This window comes from Emydura macquarii, unplaced genomic scaffold, assembly GCF_026122565.2.
Source record: "Emydura macquarii macquarii isolate MOO-44397 ecotype Brisbane River unplaced genomic scaffold, CSIRO-AGI_Emac_v2 contig_2825, whole genome shotgun sequence".
Classification (NCBI taxonomy): Eukaryota; Metazoa; Chordata; order Testudines; family Chelidae; genus Emydura; species Emydura macquarii.
The window spans coordinates 1,357,879-1,381,512 of record NW_027132962.1 but is presented as its reverse complement, the minus strand read 5'-3'; the positions used below and the strand labels follow the sequence as shown (position 1 = coordinate 1,381,512).

Sequence of the window (23,634 nt, the reverse complement as noted above, 5' to 3'; positions counted from 1 at the left end):
AGATAGTTATTCAAGGTCTGATCCTACACTCATTGTCAGAGGGAATTTTGTCATTGCCCCAAACGGTTGCTCAACTTGGCCCTTACGCATCCAGCATCCACAGTACTGCATTTGGGTGCTCAAATCAGAATTGAGTGTTTTGAACATAATTTTAAACACTCTAGATATCCATTTAGGGTTCAGTGTGGAAAAGTTATCTACTTGGTCATGACAGTGGGCTTTCCTGTGACCTCTGATACACGTACTTCTGAGCATTTCACAGCCTTGAAAAAAGGTTTGATTTGAGTTGGGGTTGGGGGTAGGGGGAGTGACGTGTCTGTTATTTTAACCAAACCAATTGACCCATCCCTTCTTTTACTGGGATTTGTAGGATTGCACTGAAATGAAGTCTAGAAGGGTTTCGTGGTCTCAAGTCATGACTTGTCCCTCACAAGATGGGCTTGTTCAAGCACAGCATTTGCTTTCACTTTTAAAGTGTAATTCTTTAAGCAGTGTCATGCTGGCAGGGCTGCTACCCATCTGTTTGTTTTGTTCTTGCATCCTACAGCTGATTCAGACAGTGAGTGCTGTAGACCAGGATGACCCACAGGAGGGTCAGCACTTCTACTACAGCTTGGCTCCTGAGGCAGCTAACAACCCCAACTTTACTCTGAGGGACAATCAAGGTAATCAGAGTGGACACCGTCAGTTAGTTACACTTATTTCTATAGCCCGAGTTGGACAGGAGAGGGTTGGACTCGCAGTGTCCTATGAGACTGCCATTTCAAATAATGCCAAGTGACACCTGCTCCTTAAAGGCAGCAATAAAATGACATTACTTTATACAATGGAAGGTTATACAACAATATTTGCTTCTCTATAAATATTTCCCAGTGATAGGCTCTTTTCTTCGAGGAAAAGTGTCAGCATGGTGCAACTTCAGATCCTGTGGTCATGCTGTAGGCATACAACATTTCAAGAGTGGGACTTGGTTCAAAAGGCAATCCTTAAAAGGTAGGATTAGAACTGAAACTAAGAGAAAAATCAGAGGGAAATTATTTTGCTCTCTTTGCACCCTACATGTTTTCTTCTAGGCACAGAAAGTGAATGTTCTAAGTGTCCCCTCTCTTTTTCTCAAAGCTTTCCATTCTTCCTCTTTACACTTGCTCACTTATTGCGCATAAAAAAAAAACTGTAAGAGTTACATGGGAAAGGCTTGGCACAGAGGTAAGAAGCCATCTAGGATGCACTGAGCAGAAAGGGAGAAGCCAGAGCAGAACACTCAAAAAAGGCAGTAGGGAATAAGACAGTGAAAAACCATTAACCAAGAACAGGGAGATAATCAGGCATGTTAGCTGGCTGGTTCAAATGGGATTAGTCAAAGTGAAACACCTTTGGAACTGGACCTGATCTTGCAATCTTCACACACAAATAAGGGAAACAGGATCAGGCCCAGAGTGGCCTTCATTCTATCTTTAAGAGGTGACCACAACTATATAAATGTTTTCAATGCAATATTTAGTGCAGAAACAGCTCACCACATCTTGCCCAGTGGCACAGAACTACTCCTCTGCACTGCCATATAGGAGACCTAGCATTGATTATCAAGCTGATACAGGTTTAGGAAAGTAATGGTACACTGGTTCAGCCAGAGAGGTTGGAGACATTTTTAAATAAGTGAAAATAAAGACATGTATAAAATCCCTGGCCATCATCCAAATACATAACACATATACGGAATACAGCATTGCTTCCTACTCCACTATGCTTCTGTCCATCCATCTCCAGGCCTACACAGGAAAGTTTCTGATGTCAATTATAAATGTAGATGGCGTTTCTGCCATGGCTAACAGATGGGCACTTTTAAAAAGGATGCAACTAGCAAGGTGGCCAGCAACCTTTCACAGCAGCAGGCCCATGCTGTGTCTGCTCCTACTGTTATGTGGAGAGGGGCACCAAGGTTTCCCCATACAACATTGTGTTACCTTGTCTTGCTTTTGAGGAGACTGGGAACATATTTTGCCAATAAAGTTAAAAGCAACCCCCACTGTAACATTTGGCAAACTAGGATCATTTTCTCCTTGAGGCATTGTACTAAAAATAGAAACTTATGAAAATTCTCAGCATCAGATGTACTTTTTCTGTGCCTGGCTGTGCCATGTATAATTACTGGTGACAGCAGTGATTGAATCTCTGTGCACCTCCTGTTCTCTTTAAAATACCATTTTTTCAGAGACTTGGATCCTGGCAAGCAAAGGAATAGTATTGGTTACAAATCTGAAATGTATATGGAGATTTAAGTTTAGGAAGAGGAACGTATGATGCAATGGTAGGGGACTGGCCTTAGTGATTCAGGAGGTCCCTTGAGGGCTTATGTGCATCCATAACTGCCTTAACTGTTCTGAGTTCAGTGGCAACATACATAGTGATAAAGCTTTATAGTGATACTTTCATCTGGGAATCTCAAATTCCTTTACAGATTACGAGAGTGAAACACAAAGAGGATAGATACTTGGCTAAAGCCACTTTATGATAATGCTGAGAACAGAACTCTTGAATCACAGTCCTGCACACTAAACCCTAGAGAACAATTCCTCCCAACTTGGAGTATGGGACTAAACTCGTAAGATTACTTAATACATTGTTATTCACCACAGTGATTAGGAGTAACTCTTTATCAAAGCTCTAGAACGCAAGCAACACTTAAAATCTCACTTTGTTCTAAAAGTCAGTTAGCAGTCTGAAAATCTCCTCTACATTCAGGAGAGCATATGGGGGTAAAGGCATTAATTGTTTTTGCCATCAGGATGGGAGGATCTATAAATCTGTAGATAATTTTCTGAATTCACAAGGAATATTTTGATATAGTCTTCTCCTGCTTTGAACCTCTGACCTCCAGCTTCTGGTAATGAAAGGGAATAGCAACCATGATGGGTACAGTCACCAGTTTCATACAGGTGTCTAGGTATTTGGCTGCAATCTCACACTTCCACCTCCACTCCGCAGGCTGTTTTAGTGTACCCCAGTGACTCGTGAGTTGTTAAAGACCCTTTTCCTTAAATCTAAGCATGACATGACAAAAATAAAACCAATGAGCTAAAATCCTGAGAAAATCAAATTTCCTTTTTCAAGGTTGGTTGTCTTTATTAAAAATGGCTGCTTCCCCCACCTCTCTCTGGTAAATTATTGCTTTGTATTATTTATAAATTACTTTAAGAAAACCCATACAAATTCTGGGGTAGATGATCTCTGGTCTTCGCACAGATTCATGCATGGTGCCTTCCCCACTCCCATAAGCCAGGGTTTGTTGTGTTCCCTGAATTTATTGGAATACAGTGAGTGCTCCCTCCTGCTGCTTTCTGGGGAGTAATCAGCTCAGCTGGAGCAGGGAGTGGCAGGAAGGAAAGGACAATCACAGCTTGCTCTCATGCAGTCACACACATGCGCACGCACCTACCAGCCTGCAAAACTGATCCTGCATGACATGGAGTATAGTGCATCTCAGAGGTTGGAGTAGCCGATGTGCTCCCTCTTTGACCAAGGACCAAGTGAGACTGTTCCTCTGCCAGAAGTGGTACAGAGCTACATCCATCTACTCTTTAGCCACAGCCTTGAGTGCAGCGTCTTTCCCTCTGTGATCAAAAGAAGCTGCACTAGATTGTACTGAGGTTGAAATGTAAACACTACCTCTGCTTTCATATCAACCATTTTTCATAGAGCTTCTCTTTTGGGTTAGGCTCTAGCAGGTATCCAATCTGGACAAGTGGTGTATTCAAATTTCTGACATACCATGTCACATTCCATCATCTTATATGCCCAGCAGTATTGCATCAAATCACATTGGTGTGTGATGAGACTCATGACTACAGGATATGGCACAAACCTATTGCAGTTACAATGCAATAAGTCCAGATATTCTTTAGGGATGAATTAGATCCCTGCCCAATATCAAGCTAAATAAAAAGAAAAGGGCAGCCAACGTACAACAATGCCAAGGGGTGCTACACCACCAGGAATGTTTAAGCAAGATCTGAAAGTTGTATGTGCAGCAACCAAAAGATTTGCTTCAACATTTGATTATAAAAATGGTTTTCCATCCTAGAAAGGAACTAATATTTACAATATTTAGGGTTTGTCATTAACTAATGCTGCACAACCTCAGCCAAACTCACTCACTGTACTGAAACGTGACCTGTTTTATGAATAAAGTAGAGCCCTTTTATAATCAGTGGCGCCAGTCAAGAGGTGAACTTGCTCAAGATTCCATAGGCCGCAGAAGCAGGGGACCTATGGCCTGACCACTTTTAAGCCATGGTCCCATACTAAATGTGTGATTACAATGCCACTGAAATTTGACTCTGCCACCTCTCTGTACAGACGGAGGGGCAGCAGGGCCAAATTTCAGAGATTGGTATTGCAACCTGGCACACAGAGGGGAGGCTGGGCCAAATAGGATTGTGACCTGGCCCCTGGGGAGGCCCTGCTGTACAGCAGAGCACAAGAGAGTCTAATGAGATCTCACCTCCTAGAAGTACCAACTTATGCACTGCTTGGTCAAGCGAGAGGAGAGACTCCCTGAGCTGAGGGAAACCCGAATAGCTGAACTGCTCAAAATGATGACGTCTCCCCTCCTTCCCCAAACAACTTGACTTCATTGTCACCTGAATTGCATTCAGGACTTCCATTATTGTGCACTTTAAAACAGACTTTTGCTGTGCCCAAGTACGCTGTAAGCAAGGTCCCATATAGAGTGTGGCTATGCAGCCAGCCAGCCACATCATTTACTTTTTTCCAAAATGCCACAGAACTAAGTGTTGGCACACTATAAATCCAGACAAATTGCCATTTCCAGCCACGGCTTCTGCTTCTCCACTCACTTTACTAGATATGCTGCTGAAAGGACATTGCAGTAGTTGCTGGAGCGATGTTATAGGGCATGTGGGCAGCCTAAAGACAAGAAACAACTTATACACAGAGGTTTGCAGAAGATGGCATCTGCCATTTTGCAGCACCTGAGCCGTTCCCCAACTCCAGAGCTACTAAGGGGCATAGGAATGGAATTTCACCGTGGTGGTGCTGTGGTGGCAGGGATGGCAGCTACTTCTTTCTGCTGCTTGCCCCTGGCTCCCCATTTTTAAAACTTTGCCATATATCAAATGGACTGGTAATGAATAAGCATTGCCACATAATCAGTGTTGTCAACACTCAGGAGCTGAGGCTGCAGATGGTTGGTATTTTTCTTAAAGACTCAGCTGCTGGAGTCATGTGATTAATGAGGCACTCCATTTTCATTAAAAAATTATATGGAGACTTTATACTTAGGGAGAAGAAGCTTGAAAACTTAACCCAAGTGCTTCATAAAGACTCAAAAGCCAGAAAAACAGATGGAGAGCACCAACATGTATTAATATTTTTTCCCAAAAAAATCTCATGAATTTTGAGGACGTGTTTTTGTTTGCTTCTTTGTTTGTTCTAAATTATATTGGTTGCCAATGCTGAATGATGCTACAGAGTTTCCTGCATAATTTAGTCTAGAGTGTTGCGTGCTACAAGGGGCCTTGACGAGTGCCTAAGCTTTGGTTGCATGGTGTATAATGCTGTAGAACAGCGGTTCTCAACCTGTGGTACGCGTACCACCGGTGGTACTTCGAAGAAGGCTGGGTGGTACGCGAGCCGTACTGTGCCGCCGAATCTGCCGCCGAAAGTCCCCCCTCTCCCCCGCCGCGAAACCCCGCCGCCGCCGAAAGTCATCCCCCTCACCCACCCCCGCGAAACCCTGCCGCCGAAAAGGGGCAAACGGCGGCAGGGTTTCGGCGGAGGGCATTGTTCCCCCCATGTAACCCCGTCACCGCCGCAAGTCGCCCCCCCTCCCCCGAATGGTACTCAGGGAAAAAAAGGTTGAGAACCGCTGCTGTAGAACATTTCACTCCTACAGTGTAGCTAATAACTTTGGATGGGCAGCTTAAAACTGTTTCCTCTGCAAACAAAGCAACTCTCTGACCTGAGTATGTTTATACAAATTTCACTTTTAACAGGTAGGAAAGTGTCAATCTTTCCCCTTTATTTTTGAATGCAAGTTTTCCTACCAGCTCTAGCTAGCAGTGTCATTTATGCCAGCCCAGCCCATAAACACTGATAGCACCAGGCACTTCTGAGGACATCAATACACCTGATAAACCAGCCAAAAGCACCAATGGCTAGATTATTATTTCCTTTGACCTAAACAGAGGGGCGGTAGCAAAATTAAATAGGAAACTGCAAGCACTGCAATTCAGAGATCCCACAGCATCATTCCATCCAGGGAAAGTGGAGGTGGAGTTTTTGGCCCATCAAAAAGAAAAGGAGCTGTGGCCCTACGAATAAGTGGATGCCCCAAGATCTGCAAAGAAGTTCCAGAGATGATTAGGACATTTGTACATAGAGCCAAGTCTTCTGTCCTACCCCTTCAGTTTCCTCTTCCCTCTTAGCAGCACAGACTGCTTAAGAGTCCTGCTACCATACCTTCCTACACATTCATGGGCCTTCCAATAGGCATAGTGCTTGTCTACATGGGAGGTGTAAACTGAGTTAAACTGGTGTGAAAATGCTTGAGTACACATGCAGCAATTCATTATAGCATATTAATTCGGTATTTATCGTGAACTCTGGAATCTTCTTTCAAAGTCAGCTAAGTTAGAACAAACTCCATTTGTGTCAGTCTAGTGTTTGTGTGCAAGCAAAGCTGCTATGCCATACTTTGGCAGTCCTCCAGGTGCATCCCACACTGCTTTGCAGGGAATCATTAATGACCTGTTTGTTTACCTGTGTGCCTTCCACTGCTCTGGTGTCAAGATGGCCAGAAGCCCCTTCCCCTGTTTAAAACTTGGCACAGGACCAGATTTTGTCCATTTGCTCCTGTATTTGAGTACATCAACATTGCTGCAGTGTTACCCCCGAAACCTTCAACATACCTAGAGCAGCTGCTTGGAGCTGTGCTGAGAACCTGAATCTCATCACCCTGTTGGGAGAAGCATCAGGAAGCTCTTGTGGCCGGCCACCAGAATCAAGATCTTTCTGTGGACACTGCTAAGCAGATAACCATGAGGGACCTCAAGCAGCACTCCAAACAGGGCAGGATAAAGAGAAAACAACTCCGGAGGACTTCCATTTAAACCAAGGATGCCAGGAAAAGGCCCAGTGGCAATGGGACCAGTCCATCTTTTGAGGAGTGGGACAGAATTTTAATCCGTTACCCTACCACCCAAACCAGAGAGGTCATGGGCCTTGTTTTCTGCTCTGTCCCCACCCCCAGGACAGCCAGCAAGACTCACTGGAGGATAAGCATGACCAGGCCAGTGAAGACCTGTCTCCAGAAAGCTAAGATCTCTTCAGGACTCAGGATGCTGACACTGGCTAAGCAGAAAGTGAGCCCAATTCCTGACATGCAACAACCAAGCCCAAGTCAGAAACCCAGGCTGGGACAAAGAGCAGATCCTCTCAAGATCCTCCTTGTCATGTAAATATCTGTCTTTATCATTTATTATTGTCATTTTGCTGTACTACTGTGCTAGCTTCTATTTTGGGAGCCCCATAGCCACAGTCACTTTAGGCAAATGCGAGCTAGGAGCCTTTCTGAGGCTCCAGCCCACCCCCCACACACCCAGTCCACATTGTCCTTTTGACCCCACCATAAAGTTTTCAAAATGGTGACTGCTCTGGCAAAGCAGTCTGCCTCTGTCTCATGCTAAAGCCCCGACTATCAACCATTTTCAAGCCCATGCCCTGTAGGACTCATGCCCATCTATCTATTTTTCTTTCTTCTCCCTGCATCTGTCCTGTCTGGAAAACCCTCCAACCCCATTTGCCAGCTCAAAATGGCAGCCTGGCACAGCCTCCGCCCGCACCCCTGACAACAGTTTGAGGCAGTGATCACAGGAAGTTTGGTTAGTATTCTCAGGTTCTGTGAGGTGGACATGGGCATTGCATGCCTATAAAGGTACAAAATTACAGCTCCCCATGGCAGTACAAATCATAGAATCATAGAATCATAGAATATTAGAGTTGGAAGGGACCTCAGGAGGTCATCTAGTCCAACCCCCTGCTCAAAGCAGGACTAACCTCTGCTATATCATCCCAACCAGGGCTTTGTCAAGCCGCAGCTTAAAAACCTCTAAGGATGGAGATTCCACCACCTCCCTAGGTAACCCATTCCAGTGCTTCACCACCCTCCTAGTAAAAAACTTTTTCCTAATGTCCAACCTAGACCTCCCTCCCTGCAACTTGAGACCGTTGCTCCTTGTTCTGTCATCTGCCACCACCGAGAACAGCCTAGCCCCATCCTCCCTAGAACCCCCTTTCAGGTAGTTAAAGGCCGCTATCAAATCCCCCCTCACTCTTCTCTTTTGCAGACTAAACAAGCCCAGTTCCCTCAGCCTCTCCTCATAAGTCCTGTGCTCCAGCCCCCTAATCATTTTTGTTGCCCTCCGCTGGACTCTCTCCAACTTGTCCACATCCTTTTTGTATTGGGGGGCCCAAAACTGGACACAATATTCTAAATGCGGCCTCACCAATGCCGAATAGAGGGGAATAATCACTGCCCGTGACCTGCTAGCAATGCCCCTCCTAATGCAGCCCAATATGCCATTGGCCTTCTTGACAACCAGGGCACACTGCTGACTCATATCCAGCTTTTTATCCACTGTTACCCCCAGGTCCTTTTCTGCAGAGCTGCTGCCCAGCTCGTCGGTCCCCAGTCTATAGCTGTGCATGGGATTCTTTCTTCCTAAGTGGAGGACTCTGCACTTTTCTTTGTTGAACCTCATTAGATTTCTTTTGGCCCAATCCTCCAGTTTGTTTAGGTCACTCTGTATCCTATCCCTACCTTGCAGGGTATCTACCACTCCCCCCAGCTTAGTGTCGTCCGCAAACTTGCTGAGGGTGCAATCTACCCCATCTTCCAGATCATTAATAAAGATGTTGAACAAAACCGGCCCCAGGACCGACCCCTGGGGAACTCCGCTTGTGACCGGTTGCCAGCTAGACATGGAGCCATTGATCACTACTCGTTGAGCCCTATGCTCTAGCCAGTTCACTATCCATTTTATAGTCCATTCATCCAACCCATACTTCTTTAACTTGCTGATAAGAATACTGTGAGAAACCGTATCAAAAGCTTTGCTAAAGTCAAGGTATATCACATCCACCGCCTTCCCCACATCCACAGAGCCAGTCACCTCATCATAGAAAGCAATCAGGTTGGTCAGGCATGACTTTCCCTTGGTGAATCCGTGTTGACTGTTCCTGATCACCTTCCTCTCTTCCAAGTGCCTTAAAATGGATTCCTTAAGGACCTGCTCCATGATCTTTCCAGGGATTGAGGTGAGGCTGACCGGTCTGTAGTTCCCCGGATCCTCTTTCCTCCCTTTTTTGAAGATGGGCACTATATTTGCTTTTTTCCAGTCCTCAGGGACCTCCCCCTGTTGCCACGAGCTTTCAAAGATAATAGCCAATGGCTCTGAAATCAACTCAGCCAACTCTCTCAGCACCCTCGGGTGCATTGCATCCGGCCCCATGGACTTGTGAATGTCCAATCCTTCTAAATAGCCTTGAACCTGTTCCTTCAGCACTGCGGGATGTTTGCCTCCTTCCCATTCTGTGCCACCCAGTACAGCAGTCTGGGAGCTGATCTTGTCTGTGAAGACAGAGGCAAAAAAGGCATTGAGTACCTCAGCCTTCTCCACATCCTCCGTCACTAGGTCGCCTCCCTCTTTCTTTAAGGGGCCTACACTTTCCCGAATCTTCCTCTTGTTGGCAACATGCCTGTAGAAACCCTTTTTGTTCCCCTTCACGTCCCTTGCTAGCTGCAACTCCAATTGCGCTTTGGCCTTCCTCATTTCATTCCTGCACGTTTGAGCAGTGTTTATATAATCCTCCCTAGTCATCTGACCAAGCTTCCACTTCTTGTAAGCTTCTTTTTTGCATTTAAGTTCACCAAGGACATCTTTGTTAAGCCAAGCTGGACGCCTACCATATTTGCTATTCTTTCTGCACATCGGGATGGTTTGCTCTTGTGCCCTCAATAAGGTCTCCTTAAAATACAGCCAGCTCTCTTGGGTTCCTTTCCCCCTCATATTAGCCTCCCAGGGAATCCTGCCCATCAGTTCCCTGAGGGAATCAAAGTCCGCTTTTCTGAAGTCCATGGTCCGTATCCTGCTGTTCCCCTTTCTTCCTTTCATCAGGATCCTGAACTCGACCATCTCAATGCTCTGTAACAGTGAACGCTTTCACACAATCATTGCAGAATCCTATTTTTCTCTGCACTTTCACCACATCTACAGGCAAGATAAAGCAGAAACTAAGCCTAAGAAAGTGCCTGATTTTGGCCTTGACATTATGGAGGATGGCTATGCAGTCATTCCCCTTCCATTCCTGCAGAATATCTGGGGGGAACCATCTTGGTGAATAGCTTCACAGCATATCTCGCTGATCCGCCCTTTGCTTTTTTTGAATAAGGCCATTCTCTGCCTTCTAGTCCCCCACCTCAATGTAACATCATCAAGAATCAGGACAGCCTAGAGGAGATTACTATCCAGTTTGCCCCCACAAACCCCCCGGCTAACCCCTCTGACACTGTATAAGCAAAAATGCAAACCCAAACAGAGAATATAATTCCCAACCCCTCCCTAGCCTCCAAGGCAAAATGGCAAACCCAAGCAACAAACCCAAACCACACAGAAAAAAAATCTCAGTATAGTTCTCTTCATTTACGCACCATTTACCATCTCTGGAATTCCCCCAAGACTGGGGAAACAATTAGGGAGAAAAAGTCACCAAGTGCATATTTGAAAAAAAACAAACAAACACAATTATAGCCTCTCTGGAACGTGAACAATAACTACTTGTACGTTTTCCTCACTCCCACAGCCACAGCACTTGCAGTGGCCGCACCCTCCAGGACAGAGCCTTTATCAAGGGCCAAGTAGCTGGCTAACCTGAGGGAGAAAAAACATAAAACACAGCATGAAATGTTGCAGAGTCCCACTGACAAATGAAAAGAGTGGAAAGGTTGAGGCTGTACGTGAGCACAGAGAGGGAAAAAGAAATAGAGTTCCCCACAGCGATTGGAGTGGCCAGGGACTGCATTGCCATGGCAAAAGACGATGTTGAAACAGACAGGGAGATACAAAGGCAATTCCTGGAGGCAATACAGAGCCAGAAGGATCTGCTGCAGTTTCTGTTAACCAGGACCCAGCCAATACAGGGTAGTGGGGCACTAGCAACTCCTCCTTGCTGTACCCGTAACCCCCCCGAGATCATTCCTTCAAGAACCCAAGTTCAGGGTAGCAAGAACAATTTCACCTGGGAGCTCTCATCTTTTGAGCCATCTAGCACCCTTCATAAGTTTGAGCCTCACCACTGAGCAACAGAAGGCCCAGGAACAAGAGGAGGAAGAAGCAAGGTGTAAACTCACCTGTGAATTGAATCCCCTCTCCCACTGTGTTCTGCCCTCCGCTGCACGGTGTCACTTTGAATTTTTGTTTTGTTATTGCTCTAAATAAAGCCTGTTTCTGTTGGCTATAATAGCGTTCGACAGTAAAAGCCATTAAAAATCATTTATAAAAGAGTCGTCAATGCATTTTACACAGAAAAATCCATCAACTGTAAATAGTTAAGTGTTTTACTCAAGTACCAAGCACAGACACCAGATAAAAAGGATTGCCACAACATTGCCCTTCGTTTCCACCATCCATAAACAATACCGCGTTGCTCACAATCCATCTCACACACACACACACACTCTCTCACTAACAGCTTCACATCCACTGTCATTCCGCAACTGCAAAGACAGTAGTTAAACAGTTCCTTCCTTCTGTCAAACAGCCTGTGAATGGCTTTGTTACCCAGAGAAGCAGAGGATAAGCCAGGTCTCTTACAATAACCAGAGCAATCTGCACACCATTAATGTCCATAGCGATCCTAGGGCAAACTATCCTTCATCCATTAAGGTAAACAGAGCGGAGTTCCAAAAGATCTTAACATTGTGGACCCTTCCAGACCACCCTGCATAACATTTATGTCTGAAAACATGTCCCGGTGGTCAACAGCCTTAAGAGCACCTTGGAGAAATTCCCCTTTCTGTGTATAAATTCTGAGTGAGGGGTGGGAGGACGAGTCAAATAATAGGTACGTTGGTGCCATTAGTTGCCCCAATACAGATTGGAAACCCTATGAGTGCAAAAATTAATCATGTTCTGAACATTGCCACGCTTTACAACCTGGAGAAAAGGTACTTCTTCCATAGCCCCAACAGCTGATCTCCCCATGCCAAATTGGTTAGCTATATGCCAATATCATTCTGGGGCAACCAGCTTCCAGATGGCAATGGCAACCTCCTTCTCCACAGGCACAGGGCACCAAACGGCGTTATGCTACCACTGCAGCTCTGGGGCCGGGTCCACACAGATCTCAAAAAAAAGTTGCCATCCTGAAATTCTCTCGCCACTGCTGATCGCCCCAGCTCTGCAGATCGATCCTTTCCGACCAATCCACGCTGGCTTCCTATGCCCAGAAATGGCGCTGCATGCTGTGAAGCTGCTCCAGGAACCGCTCCTCTCAAAGCAGTTGCTCACAGTCATCCTCCTCCTTCCTCATCCTGCTTCCTCTGAAGCTGCTGTTGCTGCCACCACATCATTTGCTTGATGACCGGGCAAGTGAAGTCCAAATGAAGTCAAATTCATCCAAGCTTTGAGTGCTGAAATAGAGTCCAAGCAGCCTGCGTGCGCTCAAAGTTTCCAGTATTGCTGACGGCAGTTTGAAAACGGTACTTGCCCACCAAGAAAGGAAGGACGGGAAGAAGAGAAAGGAATAATGATTTTTTTTTTTTTTTTTTTAAATATGAGGATCCCTGGATTCTGGTATGCATTCCACAAGTCAGAAAGACAAATCCCAGAATGCACACTGCTCATCAGCAAAGCAAAGGACCACAGGATACCCTCAGAGACTGCTACATGCTTATTGTTCACCAAGCCGCCAGTGTGTGTACACAATGATGCAGATTGAAAGAGGCACCACCAGTCTGTGTATGTGCCATTAGTGCAGCTCATGTACTGCAAGTTAAACAACGCATGTCAAATCAATCCTTCACCTCTCCACCCTGTGTAGACAAGCAGAGATGCCAGAGAACTCATCAGCAGTAAATCAGTGAAGAGAAGATCAGCACTGACTTCCACAGGAAATTCCTACAGGTTTTCCTGAGGATAGAGCTGTGAAGAACTGCTGCTTGCACCCCAACCCTTCTGACCAGCTGCACCCACTAATTAGGAAGTCCTGACTGTGTGAAGTTTGCACTGTGGATGGGGGGCATCATGTTTTGAATAGAGTTGGTTGGGAACTGTAAATTCGGTTCTGCTGGAAAGTCCCACATTTTGGCAGGGTGGAGGGATGGCAATTGTTCTGAAATGGAACGAAAAAAAAGTTGAAATTTCAAAGTTTCCCCATGAAATAATTCCAAAAATGTTTTAATTGGGACCATCAAAATTTCAACATTCATGTCAAATAGTGCTCAAATATTTTATTTTCAGCTTTTTTTTTAATTTAGTTTTGACTTTTATATTATTAAAATGTAATGTGACATTAAAATATATAAATACTATATTATATAATTCATTTCCTTCAGATTATATTATCAAAATGCTAAAGTCAAAATGAAATGTTTGACATTGTCTAAACAAAATATTTCAAACTTTTTTGCATCTAAAAATTTGTTGGAATGGACATGTTTTAATTTTGATGAAACTGGTTTTTTTGGGAGTGGGGTTGAAAAAGGTGTTCCATCCATTTTTTTTTTTCCAACCAATATGACACTGAAAGACTTATTTTTGCTTCTTTTATCCTCTTAGTGCCACCAAGTGGATGGCTTATATGACCCAGAATGATTGAGCCAGATGATTTTTAGAAATCTTTCAGATGTAGGAAAAACAAGCCAGACATCAAAAATAAGAGAACCCCACATGTCCACAAGGGTTACACAAAGAGGTTTCCACAGCGTTTGCACTGGAAGCACAAAGAAACAGCAAGGTCTGGAAAAGCTGCTGAGTAGGAACAAACAGGGACAACAAGTTGCCCTCAACTGTTCATTTCTATCTGGCTTTCTGACAGATATTTTAGAAAGATCTGAAGGCTGAGAGTTTGCTTTAAGCACTTTATGTCACAAAGGGTAAAAGAGTCTCATAAGGTGTACGCCTTGCAGGTCTGTATGTTTTAGCTTGAAAAGATGTTGGAGTTAGGATGGGAGAGTGAGGCAAAATGCTGATGAGTGAAAAACTGGTGAAAAGCAAAGAAAACAGAGAGAGGACAACACAAACATGTCTCTAATGCTGGGAGAGGAGGATTTAAACCTCCATTTCCAGCTGAAAGTGTTTACATCATATATAATAATTTCTCTGTTAATTTCCTCCCCTAGACAACACTGCCTGGATTTTAACCAGGAGATCTGGCTTCCGACAGCATGAGCAGAACACCTTTTACCTCCCCATCCTGATCACCGATAATGGGCGCCCCATGCTGAGCAGTACTGGCACGCTGACCGTGCATGTGTGCAGCTGTGATGACGATGGTGTGGTGATGTCTTGCAATGCAGAGGCCTACATACTCCCCGTCAGCCTGAGCAGAGGAGCACTCATTGCAATCCTAGCCTGCATCTTTGTCTTGTTAGGTAAAACTTGTGTTCCCTTTCATAATGAGGGGATAAACTCCTCTATTCTGTTTGTGATACTTGGCCGAGACTGTTAGCCTCGCAACGGCTGAGATGTTATATAAATTAAATAAATCTTTGTGTTTATAAGAGCAGCAGCAGGGACATCCTAAAGAAAGCTTTGCCTTCTTTGTATGAAAACTTTTTCTTTATTGACCTCAGCATTTTTCCCAAGATTTTATGAGACAAAGAAGAGCAATGGTGCAAAGGAGGCCAAGCCATCACATGATCAAGTGTCTAAGTTCTCTCTCATTCACACACCACAATTTGAAAACTTGTAAATTTCATTGTTTTGGCCCTGAATCTTCCAGAAGTTCAGCACCTCTGCTCCCATTCTTTGTTTTAAACGGATTTATCTACTTATATGGTCCCATCATCATAGTATCTCAGGTTAGTATCTGATCTCAAGGGGGAGCTGAAGTGCTTAACATTTCTCTTGCTCTCTCCTCTTGCCACAGACCTGGTCTGTTTCCTTGCCCATTCCCCCTACTGGCTACACCAGAAATTGCTCCTCCCATTGGTATCCACACATTCCCTAAAATTTCAGAAATTCACCTTCAGTTTGAGGAGCAATGGGATAGAGGCATAGGCTAATGTTTTCACAAAGACTTCAGTCCTATTTTCAATTGTAACTCAGGAAATGGGACTTTAAGTGTCCTTTATGTGAGAGAGAGGGAGCAGATTAGATGGTCCCAAACCACAAAGTTTGAGCCTGGGTCTAGATTAGAGCAAACCCCCTCCCTGCTTCAAAGTTCTGGGCTGTTTAAATCCTGGGATTTGATTTGGCTCATTATAGGAAAAACTGATCCAACGGACACATTCAGACCAAAAATATGAATTGGTTTTCTTAGCCCCATCCTTGCTGCCCATAGCTCAGAAGTATTTGGCTTCCAGGCATCACTGATTTGGGCTCACAGCTAGACTAATACTGAAATGAGGTCTTGAAGTTATTATCATTACAAAATTGACACACTGATTGTCAGTGTTTGTAAAGACCAAGACCAATGCTGGGGTTGGGTGTTGGCATTTGCACGCTCACTGCAGCTTTCAGCCACACCATTGATTAGAAATGTACATTTGGTTCTCGTCTCAGTGATCGAGCGGAATAGAAGCCAGAGAGCTCTCTTTCTAATGCCAGTGTGTTTGGGTTGCTCCTTGCAGTGCTCGTGCTCCTCATCTTATCCATGAGGCGGCACAGGAAGCAGCCTTACATCATCGATGAAGAAGAGAACATCCATGAGAATATCGTCAGGTACGATGATGAAGGGGGCGGGGAGGAAGACACTGAGGCCTTTGACATTGCTGCCATGTGGAATCCCCGGGAGGCCCAAGTCGTGGTGAAAAGCAGGCAGGACATGCTGCCTGAAATTGAGAGCCTTTCCAGATATGTCTCTCAGACGTGCATAGCGGACAACAACGTTCACAACTACGTGCTGGCCAAGCTGTATGAAGCTGACATGGACCTCTGGGCTCCTCCTTTTGACTCCCTCCAAACATACATGTTTGAAGGGAATGGCTCAGCAGCAGAGTCACTCAGTTCATTAGAGTCTGTAAATACGGACTCAGACCAGAGTTACGACTACCTGACAGACTGGGGACCTCGCTTTAAAAAGTTGGCCGAGATGTATGGCGTCACAGAAGGCAATGGGGCACTGTGGTAACAAATGTGGAGCAGAGCGTTTTCTACATGACACGAGTGTCTGAATCTAGATCCATTCTCATCAGATGCTTGTATGGACATAGGGTGAGGCCTCCTAAAATAGCAGTATGGTGCTGGAATGAGAATGGAGGAGAGGGGTGCAAACAAAGCTCTCTCTCTCTCGATCAGCTTTACTCAGTTAAATTAAGTGACATTTTTAAACAATGAAGAACGGAAAGAGAAACCTATTTCTTGATTTTTATAGCAATGTCTGAAAGCTTCATTCCTGGAATATAATGATGTTACTCTCTGGGGGATTTTTTGTTTTTGTGTTTTTACATGGCAGCTTACTGAGATCTTTGCAACTGGATATGAAGATCCATAGTTTCCAGTAGTAATCTTCATCTCACAGGGAAATTGCTAGTAAAAAAAGGATCCCCGATGGGTTATTCTTCCCCATTTTAAAAAAATTGCTTGCTAACAAAACAAAGAAAACAGAAAGCAGAAAACTGAAACTCTAATCTTGCTCTTTGTACAAATCAGCCTGCTTCCTTTGTTGCTGAGTCCTTTTAACCCTTGAAAAAACAAGCCTGCTTTTTTCCAAGTTGCTCAGATGGGAGGGCTTGGAAAGATCTATGGATTTATGCTCTAGTTTAATGGCTGATACACGAGTCATTGACATTAAATACTAATCCACCCCCAATCAAGTTAGTGTAAATTTATTTTCCCCTCAGCTCTTTAAAATGTTGGCACTGGTAAGGTGCTCAGAACAAAACCAGAAAATCTGCCTCTTTTGCACTGTAGATGTCTCTTCCACGTGCCAAATGTGACAATTAGATGCTAGAAAAGAAAGCCAAATAAAAAAAATTGGATAAATACATGGGTTAGAGGGGCTTTCCTAATCTGTGTGAGGTCAATCCAAGGGATGTTTACATACTGTAGATAACCTACTTGAACAAATGCAGTATTCTAGAAGAATAAATGGATGTAAGAAAATTACATGTATAATTTTTGTATATTTGTTAATAATTTTGGTAATAAATATGATGTACTGCATAGAGTACAGTACCTTAGCACCTCTTTTAATAAAAGTCATACTGAAGGGTAAGTCTGACGATGATTTATTGGATGCTTTACATATACCAGATAGTGCTTTTGGGTAGTTTATCAGCACTTGCCCTTGGCAGCAGGCAAAAAAGTGGTTAGTCAGAGCTGTATCATGGAACCAAACTTTCAATCTGCAGGCTCAAGCCCACAGAATGTGCACTTCTAAATAGTAGAGCCCTTATCAAAGAGCTCATTTAGGAGAGAATCATTCCTCACTTTATGAGGCATTTAAGACCATGTTTTAAACCTAGCTTCTCTTGTTGTATGCACAAGACTCATGCACTCATTGGTTCACAGAAATGATATAATCTACTTATGCAAAACCCATTTGTGCTCAATTTCCTATGCAAATAGAATCCCCATGCACCAAACTCTCGTTTTTGTATGCCCCAAAGGTAGTACACAAAAATTATGTGCACAAATGAACCAACAACTCAGTGCAGGCTTTACTGGAGCCTTGTTTTGAAACATGGATCTAAAAATGCATCTACAGCTTCTTTACATCTAAAGAGGTTGTTTCGGCACACCCTTGTGTACTCAGCATGTGCCAAACATAACACAATCATGTTATTTTTATGTCATGTCTTCTTCCGTGCCACCCCATCTTCATTTTACTCTCTCTCACACACGTCTTTATTTAGCCTAATTTTAGACTATAAAGCTCGCCAGCAAAGAACTACTCATCTTAGATGCCTGCACTCCTATGGCATTATGTAAACAGCAAATAAAAGTGCTTTAGTGGTTTTCCAGATGTTTGCCTATCTCTTGAGACAAAATTCTGAGTTGTAATAGATGCAATAGGCCAGTAGTTCAGTTCTACACCTGAATCAGACCCTTCACTATCAAAGGTTGGGGGCCGGAAGACCCCTAAGAGCCAAAAAATGTATTCGGTAAGTGGCTACAGTGTAAACCAACTTTCTTCTCCAACCAACAGATTCTCCATTAAAGCAGTTTTATAGCACTTTAAGTCTCTTATAAATCAGTAAAGTAACAATAGCATAAAATTGTTTTAGTAGCATGGAGAATCAGGCTTATAATGTTTTAATTATAAAAGAGAACTGAGGGATCAAACCATTTTATAACTTTATGTATTGGATCTAGAATTCAAACCCTGTTAAACCTTTGTGTATTTTTGTTTGCTTATACAGAGAGAAAATGACAGTCTTTTTCCTTAAAAATAGTTCTATGAAGCCATGCTCAAAGTTCCTCCTGTCCTTTAACTTTCTTGACTGTGGTGTCCAACTCTACTGTACTTGGTGAAGTAGTGGGAGCAGTTCTGTAGTCCCAATTCTACATTAGCTTTCACTCAGCATCCTTGATATTTACAGAACCCTCCTTAGACAGTATATTTGTGGACAGATATGTGAGGGTCCAGTGGCCCTCCTACCAATTTCTCACTGGGAGTGCAGGCAACTGCCAGAAGAGAAACAAGTACAGTGAGAGAGCAATTCATCCAAAGAAAGAGGAGGAAAAACTATCGAGGTGAGAGGGGCACAGAGGGCTAGATTTTCCTGTCCTATTTGGGAAGATCAGGGGGTCACGATGAGAAGTACCAAGGGCATCTCAATCCACCCACAGTGGTTTTGATGAAGACTGTGAGAGGCTTAGAGTTAATCTGGAGGAGGAGGCAGCAAGTGACTGGGGAAAACACAGTGATTTTTGGAGAAGACAGGCTCGGAAGAAACAAGGAAAAGAAGATTTGAGGGGGGAAGGGCTGGTAAAGAGGGGGGGGGAAAGTGATACGACAAGAAGAGAGTAAAAGCAAAAGAATAGTTAGAGAAGTAGAAAAAGATCAAATACTGTGAAGCAATAAAACTGCTACTTGTCAAGGTAAACCTACATCAATGTGTCTAGTGTGGGGTATTGTGTGCGTGCGCATGTAGTATTTTGGGGATATTAGTTACTAGCATAAAAGAAAGTGAACAGAGAAATAATTCTTCCCCACAAAAACTTCAGCTTTTCATCTTAGTGTTGTTCTGTCTTTCTATTTATGCAGTTATTTGGGGGTGAATAATGATTATGTTTTTCCATGTATTCATGTACCATGTGTAAACACTGGTAATGGTGCCATACCTGCACACATTAATTTAAACAGCCATCAACAGACAACAAAGGACTCCCTTCTGATCTCAGGCCAGTGTATGTCTGAAGAAACTCCCCTAACATTAATGCCATTTGATTGGTATAAAACCAGTATAAATGAATTAAGGATCACATCTTTTATGATAGATTATTTTCGCAGCAATGACTGAGGGCTCCATTTGTTCTTAAATAAATAAAATAAATAAATCAGTCAGTTCCTACATTGTTCCTTTAGTGTCTGATCCAAAGCGCACTGAAATCAATGGAAAAGGCTTTAATGGGCTTTGGATTAGGTCCTTAAACAGCTTTCATTATTCAGACTCTGGTAGGCAATCTTGGGGAACCTCATTATTGAGTACTTGGTGCGACCCATGCTGCAGATTGCAACCACAGGAACTGACGTCCTGAGAAACCCAGCCATCAACATGAGACACAAAAAGAAAGGCTATTGTGCAGGTGAGCAGTTCACAGGCTTTTTAGAGGTTTATGGTTCATAACCAACACTTTGAACTACACCCATGAGTGAGCAGGCAACCATTGCAGAGTACACAGCACTGGTGTGATGGGCTTAAATAGGGTTGCTTATCTCCAGAGATAGTCACATTCTGCAATGCTTATGCCTCTAGTTGGTGTCCATGTTCCAGTATAGCTGGGGTTTGTTTCCTTTGCTTTTACAACTATGCTACTTGATTCACTCCCTGGCACAAGGGGATGGTGTGTGTTACAGCACGCTGCACTGAGGGTCTATTGCTCCTAACAGGGCAATCCCCACAGGGACAGGCAGGTGGTGTCTACATGACTGCTTTTGCTGGGGAGGAGGATGGCTGAGGAGAGTGACTTTAAAGCATGGTGGAGCTTCACAGAAGCCCTAGCGTAGAATATGTGGGGGAGGATATTTGATGAATAAGCACAACTGCTGCTTTTCAAAGTTAAGTGTAGTGAAATGGTGCCTAAATTTACCATAGCTCCATGAGGCTGACAATGCCCCACCAGCCATGTAGCAGCCACCCCATGGTACTGCCATCACAGTCTTGTTTTTAACAGCCACGTTACCTACTGGTTTTCAAATCAAACGCATGATTCAAACCATTAGCAGTTGCTTGTACTCCTTCTCTCCATCTTTCCCCACCCCTCCATAAGTGTCTCCAGTGTTTGGTGACAGGATGTCATTAAAGTAATGACAGAAGAGGACTCAATGGGTCTAAACCGGAACAGGAAAAAATAAAATACGAGACTAATCCCAAAAGAAAACATGCAACACTAAATGCAGTTAGGGCAGTGGACAGGCTGCTAAGGGAAAACATCTGAAACCCCTACCCCAGAACTCTTTAAAGTCCAATTTGACATCAGGTCTTTTATATTCATGGCACTATAGAAATAGTGATCAGAGATGGTTTAATCAAAGCTAAAGATGCTATCCCAGATACCACACTACAGGGGGCTGGACTAGATTAGAGTGCTGTCATCTCCACCCAAAAGATCGTTTGATTATATAGTTCACTACACAGGCTGCTCTGCCAAAATAGCACTAACTTTCAGTAAAAGCCCTGGCGGTCCCGGTGACAGGTTCCTTATCCCATTACCAATGCCAGAGTCAAGCAGTTCTTGTAGCAGCCTTGACGGTATCTAGTGTGAACTTCTACTGATTTCATTTGTTTCTTTGGGTTTGATGGGTTCTTCTCCATATAAACCAGTCTGGTGTAACATAGGAATTGCCATGGCAGTATAACCCTCTTGCCTGGGGTTGGCAGCGTGGGGGGAGGGCAAGGGAAAGACCAGGTTCAATTTTCTAGGGTTTCCCTCTGAAAAATTAAGCAGTAGGCTCAAACCTGCACCCAGAAACTTGGAAAAACCATATAATCAATCACCCTGAGAACCTTGGATAAGGCTTGTGAGTGGGGAAGTTTTGCCTGAGTCCAGGGGGTTTTAAAAACAAAGAATTACGGTGCGGAGTGACAACACAATACACTTGGGAAAGCCAGCAGTTAATAAAATTAACTATGTTTATAGCGTGGCAATACTCCCAACCTCAGTCGTCCTCTTGCCTTTGTGAGGGGCTAATGTGTTCCAACCACTTTCCTCCTCCTCAGATCCCCCACTCCCAGTTTGTTGTCCAGGGCTGGTGGAGTCCAAGGTTTCTGACAGGTCTGTTTCTGGCCTCTAAATGAAATGCAGGTTGGCCTGTTCCAGGGGCTCTATCAGCTCATCCAGCTGACATGGATTTCAGCTTTGAGCACTGAGTAGAAAGAATCAACACCACAGTCCCTCAGGTAGGCTGCCCCTCGCTGCAGCTTCAGTCCAAGCCATCTCAGAGCCATCACCTACCTCAGCACTACCTGAGGTCATCTCTATCTGCCATGCAAAGCTGCCTTACCTCAGCTTGGGGCTTTTCTATTCACTCTTCAGAGAGGAATCCATGGTAAAAGATGCTTAATGGAGTGCTAACCACCCGAGGGTACTCCTAGCAAAATATGTGGGAGCTAACATATATAGCTGACTGCACAGTTTAGCGCACCCTGATAAGCCAGACACAAAATCTTACAGTGATGTGAAAATCCTGGAGGCTCATTTCTCCCCCAAACCACTGGTAATTGCAGAGAGATTCAGGTTCCATAAAAGAAATCAAGGTGAAACAATTGCACAATTTGTAGCAGCTCTGAAGAAGCTTACTGAGCACTGGAATTTAATGAGGTGTTAGATGACACCCTGCGTGATAGGTTAGTGTGTAGTCTGTGCAATGAAGCAATACAGAAGTGCCTATTGACAGAGGCCAAGCTCATCTTGCAGAAGGCCATTGAAACTGTAATTTCTATGGAACTGGCAGCAAGGGAAACAACAGCTCAGTGCCTCAACCAGAGAGCATAAGGTGTCACAAGAACCTACCACCCAGACAGGGGGAAGCTGGGAATGTTACTGCTGTGGAAAGCCAGGTCTCCATGCTTCGGGATGCTGGTGTAAAGACCGAATGTGTCGACAATGTGGCAAAAAGGGACACACTCAGTGTGCCCGAAAACATAAGAAAGAAGAGTCAAACAGAACAGGCAAGCCAGAGAAAAAGAAGCCTGCTGTCTGGCGGACCAAAAAGGAAAATCTGCACGTGGTAGAGCAGGCTCAGGATGATCAAAGTGACACCCAATCAGAAGAAGAAGTGCTATTCCACCTCTTGTCCATGGCAGTTGGCTCACATGAATACTGGGTAACCCTGCTGTTGGAAGGTAAACCTGAACACATGGAACTGGACACTGGCACAGCAGTTTCGCTGCTCTCAGATACTGTGTATAAGGAGAAGCTAAAGCATCTTTCACTTAAGATGACAAAAATTAAAACTCGCATTGACCCAGTACTGTCCCAAGTTATGGACCTAGTGATGCATGAGATGTCTCTACGGGCCTCTCAGGTCTCACCCAACCTTTGTCCATACATGTCCAAGAGGATGGAGTTATCAATCAATTCTGGTTGCTTGTTGTGGGGAATGCACATCGTTATTCCACCACTACTGAGATTGCAGATGTTAGAAAAGCTACATTCAGGTACTGTGGAATAGTGCACATGAAAGAAATTGCACAAAGCTACTTTTGGCAGCCTGGCCTGGACAGTGCCATTGAAGAGAAGGCAAGAGCTTGTACTTCACATCAGCGTGTGAGGAACGTGCCTCAGTTGGCGCTCCTAGACCCATGGGACTGGCCTGAAAACCCGTGGCAGCGTATTCACGTTTGATTTTCCATTTGAAGGAAACACATTTCTGGTTGTTGTTGACACCCACTCCAAATGGCCAGAAGTCACTGTAATGCGGTCCACGATTGCTGAAAGTACTATCCAGAGACTGCATGAAATCTTTAGTCGTTTTGGTCTGCCAGAACAACTTGTGAGTGACAGTGGACTGCAGTTAGTCTCTTAGGAGTTTGAAAATGTTATGAAAGCTAATGGGTTACATCACATCACTTAAGCACTGTATCATCCATCCACCAATGGATTAGCAGAGAGGTTTGTTCATACAATGAAGCAAGCTTTAAAATCTGCACAGGGATATTTGTCCATTCAGAAGAGTCTGGACACCTTCTTACCATCCTACAGACACACACCTCATACTATGACC

General features: G+C 44.1%; 1 protein-coding gene and 1 long non-coding RNA gene across 4 annotated transcripts in view; one reads left to right on the top strand and one right to left on the bottom strand.

The window, feature by feature from the left end:
* The window catches only part of CDH20 (cadherin 20), a 302,650-nt gene extending 285,848 nt beyond the window's left edge, over positions 1–16,802 (top strand). For both annotated transcript variants that reach the window (XM_067567940.1, XM_067567941.1), the window contains 3 exons: positions 548–665; positions 14,420–14,671; positions 15,872–16,802. In XM_067567940.1, coding sequence (XP_067424041.1) covers positions 548–665; positions 14,420–14,671; positions 15,872–16,371 — 870 coding nt within the window. In that variant the 3' untranslated portion in view covers positions 16,372–16,802. The remainder of the gene's footprint in view (positions 1–547; positions 666–14,419; positions 14,672–15,871) is intronic.
* LOC137166292 (uncharacterized) overlaps positions 803–23,634 on the bottom strand; it is a 55,776-nt gene continuing 32,944 nt past the window's right edge. For both annotated transcript variants that reach the window (XR_010923633.1, XR_010923632.1), the window contains exon 3: positions 803–1,011. This is a non-coding gene — a long non-coding RNA (uncharacterized lncRNA). The remainder of the gene's footprint in view (positions 1,012–23,634) is intronic.